The 14,190-nt window shown below is 38.9% G+C and overlaps 1 protein-coding gene across 1 annotated transcript in view; it reads left to right on the forward strand.

Moving 5' to 3' along the window:
- Positions 1–14,190, forward strand: part of opn8b (opsin 8, group member b) — a 71,091-nt gene that overhangs the window by 39,653 nt on the left and 17,248 nt on the right. The window contains exon 2 of the mRNA XM_055232051.1: positions 11,948–12,241. Within this exon, the coding sequence (XP_055088026.1) occupies positions 11,948–12,241 (294 nt within the window). The remainder of the gene's footprint in view (positions 1–11,947; positions 12,242–14,190) is intronic.

A 14,190-nucleotide genomic window follows, 5' to 3' on the forward strand; every position in this document is an offset into this window, starting at 1 on the left:
GATAAATGATAATATTGAAACTCATTTATGCCACGGACACAAAAACCCAAGCAGATTTAAATCACAAAAACTAAATCTAAATCTATAATATTGTTAAAAATCATGAGCTGCAATAAATAAACAGCAGAATGAAACTCTTTAGTACTTAGTTTGCATCTGAAATGAGTCATACAAGTTATTTATTCAACCTTCTACAGCTCAAAACTTATCATATAGCTAAAAAATAACCCAAAAATTCCCAGTAGTGCAAAGAAAATGTGCCCAAAAAGTACCGTTCCATCTAATTATATTCAACAATAAGTCGATTTAGGGATTATCACGACAGGCCTAGTTAAATAGTGATGCTTTTTTATGGAGTTCAACCCAGTAAGTACAGACATTTTACAAACAGATTTGACTGCAGAATGGTACCTGTGTGTCCGGCTGCCACTCCTGTATTTAACCTTTGACCTTTGAGATTGGTCATTACACTTTTATTTGGTGGAACTCTGGGACTTACTGAGAGATACTGAGATACTGAGTAGCTTTATTCTGATGCGTCAAAGAAACTGTTCCCTATTGACCACCAGAGGGCAGTGCTGAAAGCGAGGAATGACAAGCACAGGAAATCATTCAGCATTTTAAGCTCCGCCCTCTGGATTCATAGAGCCGTAGTTACACCAGATCGGTACCGGCCGCAAGTGTCTCCAGTGTCTAAAGTGAACAGTACCGCCTCAGCATTATACGGTTTAGCTAAGGCGTGGCTACACAAAAAACAGAGATGATTTGGCGAGAAAGAACACATATTCAAGACGGCAAAAAGCAAATATAAACATCAAATTTAACTCTCACATCAAATGTTGACTTGATGCAGTATTTCCAGTTATGGCAACTTTATACGTTGAGCCATCTGCATCACAAAACAAAGCACGAATGCAACAGCTGTTTCCTTTTTATCAAAGCACGGCACTTGCGTATAAAGATAGAAAATATTGTATTTCCAGTGAATAATACATCTAACATGAGCCAAACTCACTACATTACATAAAGAGAGGCTAAACGCACAGCAAAGTTGCAAATAAGTGAAGTAAATGCCGAAAGAATTGACGATAAACGAGAAGTAGTTTTGTGTTTACGATAGCGTTAGCCACGTCTCACAGCGTCGAGCGAATTTGTGAAATCGGCCTTGTGCTTACGAGTATAATCAAATGCTCAAGTGTAATTCAATTTGATTTGACTTATTAAGAAAACTTCTGTAATGTTTGAGCGACATCAGTGTCTCACGTATCAGAGCCCTGCCCCTGGACCCGGAGTCGTGCTTGGGCCATGGAAACGCAACTCAGCTGGAGGAAGCCGCGGCAAACAGACACGCTCCAAGGTCCAAGGTGGCCCCAAGGGAATGACGTTAATGGAAAAAAAGGCTTTATTCAACGGTTATAATGAGGGTGACCTATTGTACTGCATTGCCTACTGTATCTCTTATTATATGCAGCTGGAAGAGGATGAAAACTCTGCTGCTGTTATGATCAAATTCAAATGTAAGATATTCAAAATGGGCCTTCAGTAGATCTAAGTTTGACAGTTTGAGATTCCGGTCAATTTCAAACCTACAAACACTTTAAGACAAAAACTGGTTCACCCAAAGGACAAAACCTCAAGCCATAAACAAAACAATGTGGTCTACTCCATCCTGTGCAGTGAGCGTTACACTGGAGAAACTAAGCAGCCACTTCATAAGAGAATGTCGTGAGAGCAGCTCAGGACCCCAGTCTGCTGTACATCTCCATCTCAAACACACTACCCACTCCTTTGAAGGTAGTAAAGTTCAGATCTTAGCTAGAGAAAAGAAATGGTTTGAGAGAGGAGTTAAAGAAGCTATTTTTGTTAGGAAAGACAAAGGACAAAGGAAAGAAAGAGCAAGGCAGTAGGGTCATTAAAGGCTGAAACTGTAAACAATAGCGGTTTACAGTTTCAGTGTCGTTAGCTCCTCCTTCGGACAGATATAAGGCAGTGTCCAGCAGTAATCAGACCAGAACTGAAGAAGCGGCTTGGATGAGGCAAGGCAAGGCAAGTTTATTTGTATAGCACAATTCGTACACAAGGTAATTCAAAGTGCTTTACAGAATAAGAAAGACATTAAAATCACACAAATCAAAAGATAAATAATGACCCAATCTGCAACTCTCTCACTCACTCGTTTGCACCCTTTAAAAACTCTCTCTCTCACTCTTTAAACACTGTCTTGCTCAGTTTAAGAACTTTCCCATTACTTTACAAAAAACTTTCCTGTCACTTCTCAAATACTTTCCTGTCACTTTACTATGTCTAATAAAAGTCCGTCAGTCCACGTTTCTTTTGTCATCATAAAATTACCATTAAAGGAGAAGAGTGCAGGATAAAAAGTGCAACGAGCAACGAAACATCTTCACTCCTACTACTTTTTGTCCAGTTGACAGATTTAACTTTTGCTTTTACTATTCAAATGTAAGACATAAATATTTTTCATATTCGACATCCCACAAAAGGGGTGAAAATCCCACTACTACCAAAAACGAATTCGCAAGACACATTATAAATACTAGAACAAGCTACTTTAGTGTTTCATTGTGCTATTTATATCTTTCCAGCCACATATGTTTAAAATGATTCACTGAGATAGGACTTACTGGGATCATCTTGTTATAACCTTTTTGTGAAAGTGGTATAAATTTATTTCTATATTATTTGTTGTGATACTTTCAAAACCAGTAAATTGCTCTTCAAAATATGTCTACCCACTACTGTATATTTACTTGTGATTATTCAAAATGTTCCGACTCTGAATCATACATAAATCTTTTCAAAAGTGTCACAAAATATGTAAATGAAAATCTGCTGTTTGTTGAGATGCGATTGTGAAGAGGCGAGAGCTGTAGAGTTTTGAAGAGGAAGCCAATGGACCTGTTTCTATTATTAAGCCGTTTGAGATCAGCATTGTAGTTTGCAAGGGACAAAATGTAAAATGCTGATCTTATAATATAGTTTAATAATACAAAAACACTATAAAAGACCCCCAAAAAAAGCACTATACATGTTAAAGTGCCCATATTACGCTATTTTCTGATGTGTTATAATGTAGTTTCCTCATCACAAACAGACCTGGAGTTGTGTTTTGTTTCATTCACACACATTTAACACACAAATCCTGCAAGCTGAGTTCATGTCTCAAACTGAAAAAACACTCTGTTCCACCTTGTGATGTCATGGGGTGATACAGGAAGTGCCCCGTTGTGCTTTAAAGCTCCACACCTACACCTTCACTAGAATCATTTGCAGGATTTCAGCCCTGGAATTGGCAATCTCTAATGAATTGAAGGTAAAAAGGAGATGTTAACTTGAAAATGACCATTTCATGACATCACAAGGTGGAACAGAGCGTTTTGGGCTTTGGAGAAATAGACAAACTAATAATAAAGGGTATGTTTTTGATGAGGTAACAACATTATAACATGACTTAAAGCTCACAAGAGTCAATTTGGTGTAATATATGACCTTTATTGTTTGAGGAATATAATAATATAATGCAGACTAACTAAAATTGATTTAAACCTGTTATTGGTCTCCAGATATATTGCGTCCTGAGTGGGTTTGTGACACTTGTGATGGCCAATCAGATTTAAGAGGAGGCCACGATCCCCCATCAGCCCTTTCTCTGTTTGACCTACGAATATTTCTAGTACAAGTAACAGCTACGCTAATTAAAATAACTTAAAACGAGAGCAGATTGGCTTCAGGGAGGGCACCCGGTGTGAAACAAATGCCCAAGAACGTGCACATAAGTAAATACAGAATGGTAATACATACAGTACAATGAGCATTACTATGTGCTTTCTATAAAAACACATAAAACTGGGTAAAGCCTTTAGCGAGAGCGAGATTACAGTTGTTATCTCAAGATACTGGTGGCTGTGGTTTCATTCAGAATGTGACAGAGCAGTGATAAAACACGAGATAGAAAGGTAGTTTGTTCTTTCGAAACAAAGTCCTCTTTCTTTGCACACAGTTATTCATCTTGGTGTCACTTCCACTCAATTTAAGTGTCATAATTAGCTTTTTTAGGCAAATTAACAAGGGAATTTCTCAACTTTAAATCTTACGCAGTGGTACAAAACATGCAAGTATTAGCAAGTACTCGGAGGTGCTTGTTGTCCAGTTATGGTTAGAGGTGGGTAGATTTACTTAAGCAACTTGTTACTAAAATACTGTAGCGTTCTGATGTTTGCGTCTGTGCTCACAAACGCAGAGGGAAAAGTGAAGGAGGAGCAACACGTGGAGAAAGATTCCGGTCTATTTCGAACCTGCAAACACTTTAAGACAGAAAATGGTTCACCCACAAGACAAAACCCCGAGCTATAAACAAAGTAATGTGGTCTACTCCATGCAGTGAGCGTTACACTGGAGAAACTAAACAGCCACTCCATAAAAGAATGTACCAACACCGTCGTGAGAGCAGCTCAGGACCCCAGTCTGCTGTACATCTCCATCTCAAAGACACTAATCACTCCTTTGAAGAGAGTGAAGTTCAGATCTGAGCCAGAGAAAAGAAATGGTTTGAATGGGAGAGAGTTAAGAAGCCATTTTTGTTAGGCCTTCATTCTTGTTCAAGGAAGGATTGTCTTTCCTGAGTTATCACCTGTCCCGGATATATAACTCCATCCTCGGTCCCAAAGCAAATAAAGGAAACAAAGAGAATAATAGAGCGACCCATTAGGGGCCATTAAAAGTTGAATGTAGGCCATCACTGCTGAAACTGTTAACAATAGCTGTTTCCAGTTTCAGTGTAGCAAGCAGTTTTCTAAAGTTAAGTGAATTGGAGTCAGAGTCAATGGAGCTGGAAGTGCGCCCATGATCACTTCCTATTTGGAACGTGGCGGACAGCAGGTTAGCTATGTCCATTTATATAAACAGTCTAGACCCAAAACCAAGACCAGGACCTGCTGAATAGAATCTTCACGTCAACAAGTCGGCATAGCAAACAAGTGTTACATACAAAAGAAGTTTACAACAACACATAAGCAGTTACGAAACAACAAAGGTGTCAACACTGAGCTAAACACAAAATATCAGATCATTACAATATTGCAAAGAAGTTAAAATTTCGTCTCCTGCTTGAGTAATGCAGTTTACGGTGTACCAGTACTTTTAATTTAGTAAAAGTTTTGGTTCCTCTTCCCACTTTGAGTAAGTCTACGAGGTGCCAAACCCATGCTGACCATATTAAAGCTGCACTATGTAACTTTTGTAGTGGAGGGTCTGATCTGATTTATAGATTAAAGTGAACGTCATTGACTTTAAAGGTCCTATAGTACACAAAAGTGACTCTTGTGAGCGTTTAGTCATGTTATAATGTTGTTACCTCCTCAAAAACATATTTCAGTTTCATTCACACATGTTTGAGTAGCACTTTATTATTAGTCTGTAACATCTACAAAGCTCAAAATGGTCTGTTCTACCCTGTGAGGTCATCAAGTGGTAGTTTTCAAGTTAGCAGCTACTTCTACCTTTAGTTGAGCAGAGATTGTCAATTCCAGGACTGAAATTATCCAAATGATTCTAATGAAGGTGCGTGGAGTTTAAAAACACAGTGGAGCAAGGTGGAACAGAGTGTTTTCTGTTCGAGAGAAGAACTCAGCCTAAATATGCAGGGTTTATGTTAAACATGTGTGAACGAAACAAAACACAACTCCAGGTTTTGATGAGGAAACAACATTAAACATCAGAAAATAGTGTAATATGGGCCCTTTAAAGCTACCATCTGTAAGTTTATTTGATTTTTTTCTACCAGTACATGGCAGATGTGAAACCTGTTGCTATAGCGATGAAACAGGTTGTTCAGTGGATTGCAACTAATCATTCATTAATTATTTTAGTCATCAAATATTGTTACATAATCGATTAACAATAAAATCAGCAGCTATAGCCCTGTAGTTGGTGAATTAAGCTACACCATAAATAGACTTTGCCCTGGAGGAAACATGTTATGACTGGGTTTCATAAGACAACAACGACGCAAATTGTTTATTAGCGCAACAGGAGATCAGTTGGTAGAGTGTTTGTCCACTAACCCGAAGGTTGATGGTTCAAATCCCACTCTAAACATAGCACACACACACAAAAAAAAGAAAAAACATCATTGGTTGAGCGACAAGAGTCTGTACACTGGTGTATGAATGTGTGTGTGAATGGGTGTGAGGTTCCTTAATGTAAAGTTCTTTGAGTGACTTAAAGGTGGAAAAGCGCTATATGAAAATGTGACCATATATGTAGAGATAATAAACAGTGTCAGTAATATGAATGATCATGTAATATTATAATTATAGATGTTTTTTTGTGATTTTTTAAAATGATTCTCACTGATCAATATACTTTTTTCTGCAGTTCAGTTGACAGACACTTCCCTACTGCTATCTGTGCAATCCCTCAGTCGTCCAGGTCTGATCCATGGTAAAAGAAAAAGAAAATCTGTCAACTGGACAAAACATTGTAGGAGAAGACGTTTCGCTGCTCAGTTTTGGTCAGATTACGACTGGACACTGTCTGATATCCGTCCGAAGGGAGGAGCTAACGACACTGAAACTGTAAACAGCTTTTTGTTTACAGTTTCAGCCTTAATGACCAACATTCAACCTTTAACGGCCCTACTTGCTCGCTCTATTGTTCTCTTTGTCTCCTTTGTTTACTTTGGGTCTGATGATGGTATTATACATGGGGAAAAGGTGATCTAGGGCGCCCATTCCTGTCTTTCCTAACCCCCTTTCAAACCATTTTCTGGCTAAGATCTGTACCTCAGTGTCTTCAAAGGATCTCCATCTCCATCTCAAAGCCACTAACCACTCCTTTGAAGACAGTGATAGTAGTAGTAATTCTGTCTCTGTGGGGTTTTCTCAGATTCTGTTTGAAGAAATGCTAAAGGCGCTGTACCTTGTTTTTACTGTCTTAAAATCCTGAAAACCGGAACTAGTCCATCAACATTTACAGTGGTCCAAAGATATTCTTCACTCACCTCATGCATTCTGAGCATAGTAATTATTCAAAACAATGAGTTTACAAGCACTTAACAACAAAAAGGAGTGGAGCAGAGATCTTCCATGATTGTAAAAGTAAAACAACTAGCATGCTAACACACACTTCCTGATTGTCGGACAGTAAAACGCTTTCTAATCAAACACAGACAGCACACGGCGGACTTATTTTGACCTCAAACGCTGCTTTTACGGGCCATTTTGACCATTTTGTTCAAATATATGCGAATAAATTGGTTACTGGCCCTTTAAGACCTGGGCATTTCCATTTTATTTTCTAGTGGGCCACACAATATGGAAGATTATGGTTTAGGTCACCGTATGAATAGGCTGTGCACAGGAAAAAATAAAACCATTGACCTAAGGTGACGTAGACGTCCTCACGGCCCCATCTTCGACTTTGACCTAAGATCAAAATAACTGCTCTAGAGGTAATACACAATTTACTTTCTTGGTCTTGTTCATGGCCAAGATGTTCTTCGGGGAAATGCATGTGGGAGAACAGACCTTAGGATTTGGAAATATAAGTTGTGCAGAAAATAGCTTGAAGAAAAACTGTATTAACACAAAATATTTCTTCATATATTCTTAATAATGGGCAGCAGTTTTTGTGTATAAAGCAAATATAAGATTGCTGGAGAAAATGCCTTAAAAATGTATCATTTGGTTATCGTTCTTATCTGGAATATGTGCCTAAAATAGGTTTGGTGACATGTTTAAGAGACATAACTGGGAATTTTGAGGGTAAAATTAACTATATTTGTTGAAAAACTGCAAAAATATCATTGGGTAAACTGGAAAAACTGTGGGGGGAGTGAACAAGGTGGATATTTATATGCATAGTTAGACTTAGGACGCACCAGGAACAATACCAAAGGAAGAAGTACTGAATTAAAAAAAAAAAAAAGAAAAAGTACTGATACTGAAGCAAAAAAAAAAAAAAAAAAAAAATTAAAAAAAAAAAAAAAAAAAAAAAAAATTAAAAGTATCACATGAAAAAAATGCTTAATTAAAAATAAAAAAAAATCTTAAAGTACCTGTTTAAAAATGTACTAATGTACTGTAAAGAGTAAAAAGTAAAAGTATTTCTGAGATCTATAATAAAACTCTAAATGTGGTGATTTTGATGCAGTTTTGTGCAAAATTTGGTTCAAAAGAAACAACTGAATAATTTTTTTCTGGCTTTTATTTATACATTTTTGCGCAAATTATGAAGCTGATAAAAATAAACCTTCAGCCTTTTCAGCAGGTTTCAAACAATAATGAAAAACACTTTTACTTTTCGGTCCTTTTCAAAAATGAAGTGGAGTAAAATGTAAAATGTACGTAGCTAAGACATTTACTTAAGTACAGCGCTTTACTGCTTTTACTTTGTTACGTTCCATCGCTGCTTATATCAGAACTGGATTGAATAAGTTAATAAATACTTTGTCCGTTGAAAGATTGGTTTATATCTTAGCTTTTAAAACCATACATCTGTCCATTCTCCTTTTAAAGCTGTGATCCCGTCAGATTATCTCTCCCTGGGACATGTTTTTGTGGAGCGATTTCAGTGACGCATACTGCCTCCTTTTGTCTGAGCGACTGCAAAAGATATAAGCTAATGAATGACTCCATATCACTTCTGACAGTTTTGGCAGCTATAATTATGTTAGCACAAAAGATCAAATCCATCCTTTCTTTATGGAAGCCTCTTACTTTGCTATAAGCCGTCTTTTGTACAGCGTATTTCACTTATACTAATGAACTCAAATTGGATTCTACCAGTGTTCATTTTGATAATAGTTAAGTCTGCCTAGTGATTAGTTTAAAAAATATGAAATTAAACTGCATAGCACACTCAGATGGCCAATGCCCTTTTTTCCGATTTTATTTTGTGATTGCGTTCCGGCAAAAAGCTTTCATCAGATGTCTTTTTCTTTCTTTTGACTTTAGTCCACACAAACAGCAGTTAGTTTCAGCCAAATAACTCTTCAATTTTAGTCTGGCTTGAGTCGACAACAGTGTGATTTGAGTTTTATGTAACGGGTATATGGGGTAGAGACCCGAGTAATAGGGTTAGTACACTGGGCTAGGATCAGAAGACTAGGAAATCGGCTCAGGGAGAGAGCGACAGAGACAGTATGCTGCAGTTTGGTGGTGCCGTGTATTGAAAAAATATAACCATACAACAAATAACCAAGTGATCACTGAGAAATTCAATGATAAAAAGTTCATCTAGTGGTAGTTCAATGTCCCACAACCGCCCTGAGTTCAGTCTGTATGTTGTGGGCAGCCGAGAAGTTCAAACATTCAGTTTATAAATACGTTGGAGGTAGATTATGGCTGGGTTAATTTGACCCGACGATGAAAGGTAGATTAGGGGCGGAGTGGAGTCGCGAGGCAAAAAGTACTGGCTATGATAAGCTTCCGACTGGCCCGACAGGCGCAGTTCACTGGTAGCACAAGTCTCCCAATTTAGGCTCGAGGGTTAGTCTGTAGCTCGCCATCTGGGAATGAGAACCTGACCAATTCCCCTTTATATCATGAAATCAAATCTCACTCCTGATGTGGCATTTCCTCCATGGTCAAGGAAATGTGTAGACTTGTTCCTTGGATATTGAAAGTGAGAATGGGCATTGACTGTGGCTCCAGTTCACTTTATATTGAAAAACTGTTGTCTTTTTCTCTGTAACTGCTCATCTTTTTGGTCTTAAAAGATGATCCTGGTATTTTTATTTCACTATTGTGGCTGTAAATCAAGATATGAACATTAATAACAGACAAATCAGCCGCCTTCGTTCCCTGAGTGCCGCTAGTGCTAGAAGGCTGGAAGATGCGAAAAGAGGCTTTACCTTCAACAACCTCGCTCCAAATTGGCTCTTTGGTTGCTATGATACTCGCGGTCGGACTTCCAAACGTTGAACTCGACTCCAGATTGACCCCTATGACTTCCAGCCTCGATAAGCTTCATTTGTCTTCAGTCGACACACTTCATTAGTCCTCGTTCTTATACAGTCTATGTTTGTTTACACGTGTTTGTGTCTGTCATTGCCACCAAATGGAGCGACAATTATAAACCTGTCACACTGCACTTAAACTTATCTCCATGAATTTGCATTACATTACAGCCTGGCTCACGTGCGCAGTCACAGATTAAACGCCTGAGTAATGCACAGTGTCGCACCTTTACAATGTCGCATATATCAAGACTTGTTATTGGAGTCTATTAAAGGATAAATTATTATAGTGACTTGGGGCAACAGTAGCATGAAGTGAAGTGTGTTGACCAAACCTTTTTTTTCCTCATAAATCCACACCACAATGTTGTTTTATCCTTGGGCAAGACACTCCACGTGGTGTCTGACATAACAACGAGCTCGGGTCTACTATGATACAAACCCCCAACACTTATTATGTCAAAATACTACGAAACAACTTTTTTTTTTTGTTATTTCTAGATATATTTGCAGCTATTTGTAGGCAGGAACCACACATGTAGAGTTATAATGTTTTTGTACTGTTTAACCCTTTAAGGACTGAGCACACTATGGACCAGTACAGCTCACCTACACTTTTATTCTTTTTTTAGACATAAAAATCATGTTAAACGAAGTATCAGAATTTACTGCATTTTTTTCACACAACTATCTCTATTTTACACATCCATACGTATTTTTTCTTTTACGCATCGAATAAATGACTGGGAAAATCCCCGCAGCCCCACACTCTCATTCGTCACCTTCGAGGGACAACAGAGGCAGATTACCGTAATGATGGTAAAATATTTAAATAGCCCCGTGTCTCCGCTTTGAGACGCCGTTTCAATTTACATCAGAGCACGACTGGGCGCGGAGTTATGCTGCTGGAAAGTCCGCAACCCGCTCTATTGGCGACGATCGATAGCATCCGACGCAATAGGGTTAAACAGTAAAAAATAAAGATAATATGGATGCAAAATATCTCTCCTCCCTCCCTGGCCATGAGGGAATATAGACCAGAAAACCAACAACAAGACGCTTAATTTTCAAGAAGGTGTCATAATGAACGTTTTGTTTTATTTCAACTTTAAACTGCATTGTATTGGGTTGTATGGGCTTGTATTGGGCTGTATTGGGTTGTATGGGGTTGTATGGGGTTGTATGGGTTTGTATGGGGTTGTTTGGGGTTGTATGGGGTTGCATTGGGTTGTATGGGGTTGTATGAGGCTGTATGGGATTGTATTTAGTTGTATTGGATTGTATTGGGCTGTATGGGATTGTGTGGGATTGTATTGGGTTGTATGGGTTTGTGTGGGGTTGCATGGGGTTGCATGGCATTGTATTGGGTTGTAGTGATTGTATGCAGTTCTACGGGGTTGCATGGGATTCTGTGGGGTTGCAGGTGCCTGTGAAATTGTGAAAAAGATTGTGCAAAGTGCTTGTCTGGCAAATCCAGAATCACATCTCTGTTTCTTTTATACAGAGAGATATCAGTCTGGTCCCTACACCCTCCATCATGTCTCCAAACCACAACCAAACCCGATCATCCAATCAGATTTGTTTATTTCAGAGACACATGTGAAACAAAGGAGCTCATTGGTCACCTGTGATTTACAAATAAAATCACATTTATCTCACCTCAGATTAGAATTTAGTGCTTTGCTCCTTGAGTCTGAAGAAATCTGCGACATCTTTCAACCCGCAGTGATATTTTTTTTCCTTTATTTTTTCTGATATGAATGTCCCTGATTGACTAATCCACCTGCCAATCACATCCACCCTGTTTACACATTCAGACATGGTAATAGCTGCGATTTTGCTTTGTATAGCCATTTCTTTCTGTTGAACTCACCGCACCACTGCACTGTAAACACCACACACGAATACGAACTTAAATGTCTCTTGCTGGAACATTTGCTTCACTTATGTGTCATTTCTTTCTTTCAGCTGTGTTCTCTATTGTGGGCAATCTGCTGGTCCTCATCATGGCGTTCAAAAGATCGTCTAAAATGAAGCCGCCGGAGTTGCTAAGCGTGAATCTAGCGGTGACGGATTTGGGAGCAGCCATCACCATGTACCCGATAGCGGTGGCGTCGGCCTGGAGTCACCATTGGCTGGGAGGCCGCGCTACCTGTGTGTACTACGCTTGGGCCGGGTTCCTCTTTGGAGTAGCTAGCATCATGAACCTGGTCATCTTGGCGATAGTGCGGTTCATAGTGTCGCTCAACATGCATTCTCCCAGTAAGTACATTTTTCCCCCAATATTTTCATGAAATCGTCGAAGGTTCACTGTGTAACTTTTCTGCTGTAGAGTTTGTCATCTTCTTCTCCCTGTGGTGAAGTTATTGCTTTGCCTAATGTTCCACTGCTCATGGGTTTCAGCTTCCTGGTATATGGTGCCATTTTGAGGATGGCTGACCAATCAAAAGATGGAATATTTCATTTTGAATTGTTAATTGATATGTATACACTGTGTATATAGATAGACACAGACAGTTTTATTACAGATGATGGATTTGAAACTCATCACTGGATTCTCTATGAAAAAGTGGGTTGGCCATCACTGTGTTTTAGAAGAGAACAGCAATGTATGAAGTTTATCTATAAGGAACTACTTCAAAAACTGCCAGAATATCTCACCTGTTTGTTAATCATTAATATCAGAACATTTAATACCAGATCACGACTGTATGAGGCTAACGACGAGCTGCACCAAGACTGAGATGGGAAAGAGGCTTTTAGCAGTTTCACTTGACAAAAGTGGAAAATACTCTAAGTAAAAGCAAAACTTAATATGTTGGCGGCACAGTCGCAATTTAATAATCTGGTAACAAACTTTTATATACACACTTGTTTTTGATTGTTTTTTCAGTTTTAAACAAAGCACCCATGAAAAAGAGAGGCCAAGCGCTCTCATTGGGTCCCCCTGTACAAATAAAGATAAATAAAAATAAAAACCCGATAGCCGCCACGTTCCAAATAAGAAGTGAGCATGGGGACTCCATCGGGTCTGGCTTCAATTCACTTTGCGTTGAAAAACTGCTCGCTCCTCGCTCTGTAACTGCTGCTCTTTTGCTATTGTGTCTGTAAATCAAGATATGAACTTTCCCCCAAGGTTGCTCCCGTTGACAATAGCAACTCCCTGCTAAATCAGCGATGCAGGTGGGAAGGAGCGTTACCTTCAACAGCCTCGCTCCGGATTGGCTCTTTGGTTGCTATGATACTCATGGTCAGACTTCCAAATATGGGACTCGGCTCCAAACTGGCCCCTATAACTACTAGCCTCGATGAGCTTCATTTGGGTGACGTCACACACCACTTAGTCCACTTCTTTATACAGTCTGCTATGTCAGCGGTACTAATTATTCATGATTCTGAAAGTCACAGGATTGAAAAAACTGAGCTGATGGATGATTTAAAAATGACTGAATCTCAATCTTGCTTTAAAATTTGATAACTGCACAGCCCAATATATAAGCCTTCAGATATCTGTGTAATCCCTCAGTCGTTTACCTCGTTCACAATTTTGGAGAAGTTTATCATTTTACTTCCTGGTTGGACCTGAGCAGCAGAAAACAGATGCGAAATATTAGAGGTAACTCCTTAACTGTTATTAGCAACCAAAACGTAAACCAAACCGTTGTCCTGATATTGGTAAATGGTCATTTTTCCACATTCAAGTTACTCAAAGCTCTTTACATCAAGGACACATTCATACACCAGCGTACACACACACTAGGGGTGAGGTGGGTTAAGTGTCTTGCCCAAGGACAGAATGACAGCATTTATCTGCATGTGTGGGAGCAGGAATCACACCGCCATCCATGTCTCCTTTGAGGGTAGATTGTCCCTGCTTTTGGGATGTTATGTTGTGTATTAATAACATATATAGAGAGAATGCTTTTTAGAACTTAAAATTCCTCAGTCGTCCAGGTCTGATCCATAGCAAAAGACAAATGTAAAATCTGTCAACTGGACAAAAAATTGTAGGAGTGAAGACGTTTGGCTGCTCACCCAAGCCGCTTCTTCAGTTCTGGTCAGATTACTGGTGGACACTGCCTTATATCTGTCTGAATGATTATGCAAAGTAGGACTAAGGCACAGTGCACACTTGGAGTAGCACAATAGACATACAAACAGAAACTGGACGACTGCAGGATTACACAGATATAAAATAAGGTAAACAAAGC

The sequence above is a fragment of the Periophthalmus magnuspinnatus genome, chromosome 24 (genome assembly GCF_009829125.3).
Source record: "Periophthalmus magnuspinnatus isolate fPerMag1 chromosome 24, fPerMag1.2.pri, whole genome shotgun sequence".
NCBI lineage: Eukaryota > Metazoa > Chordata > Actinopteri > Gobiiformes > Gobiidae > Periophthalmus > Periophthalmus magnuspinnatus.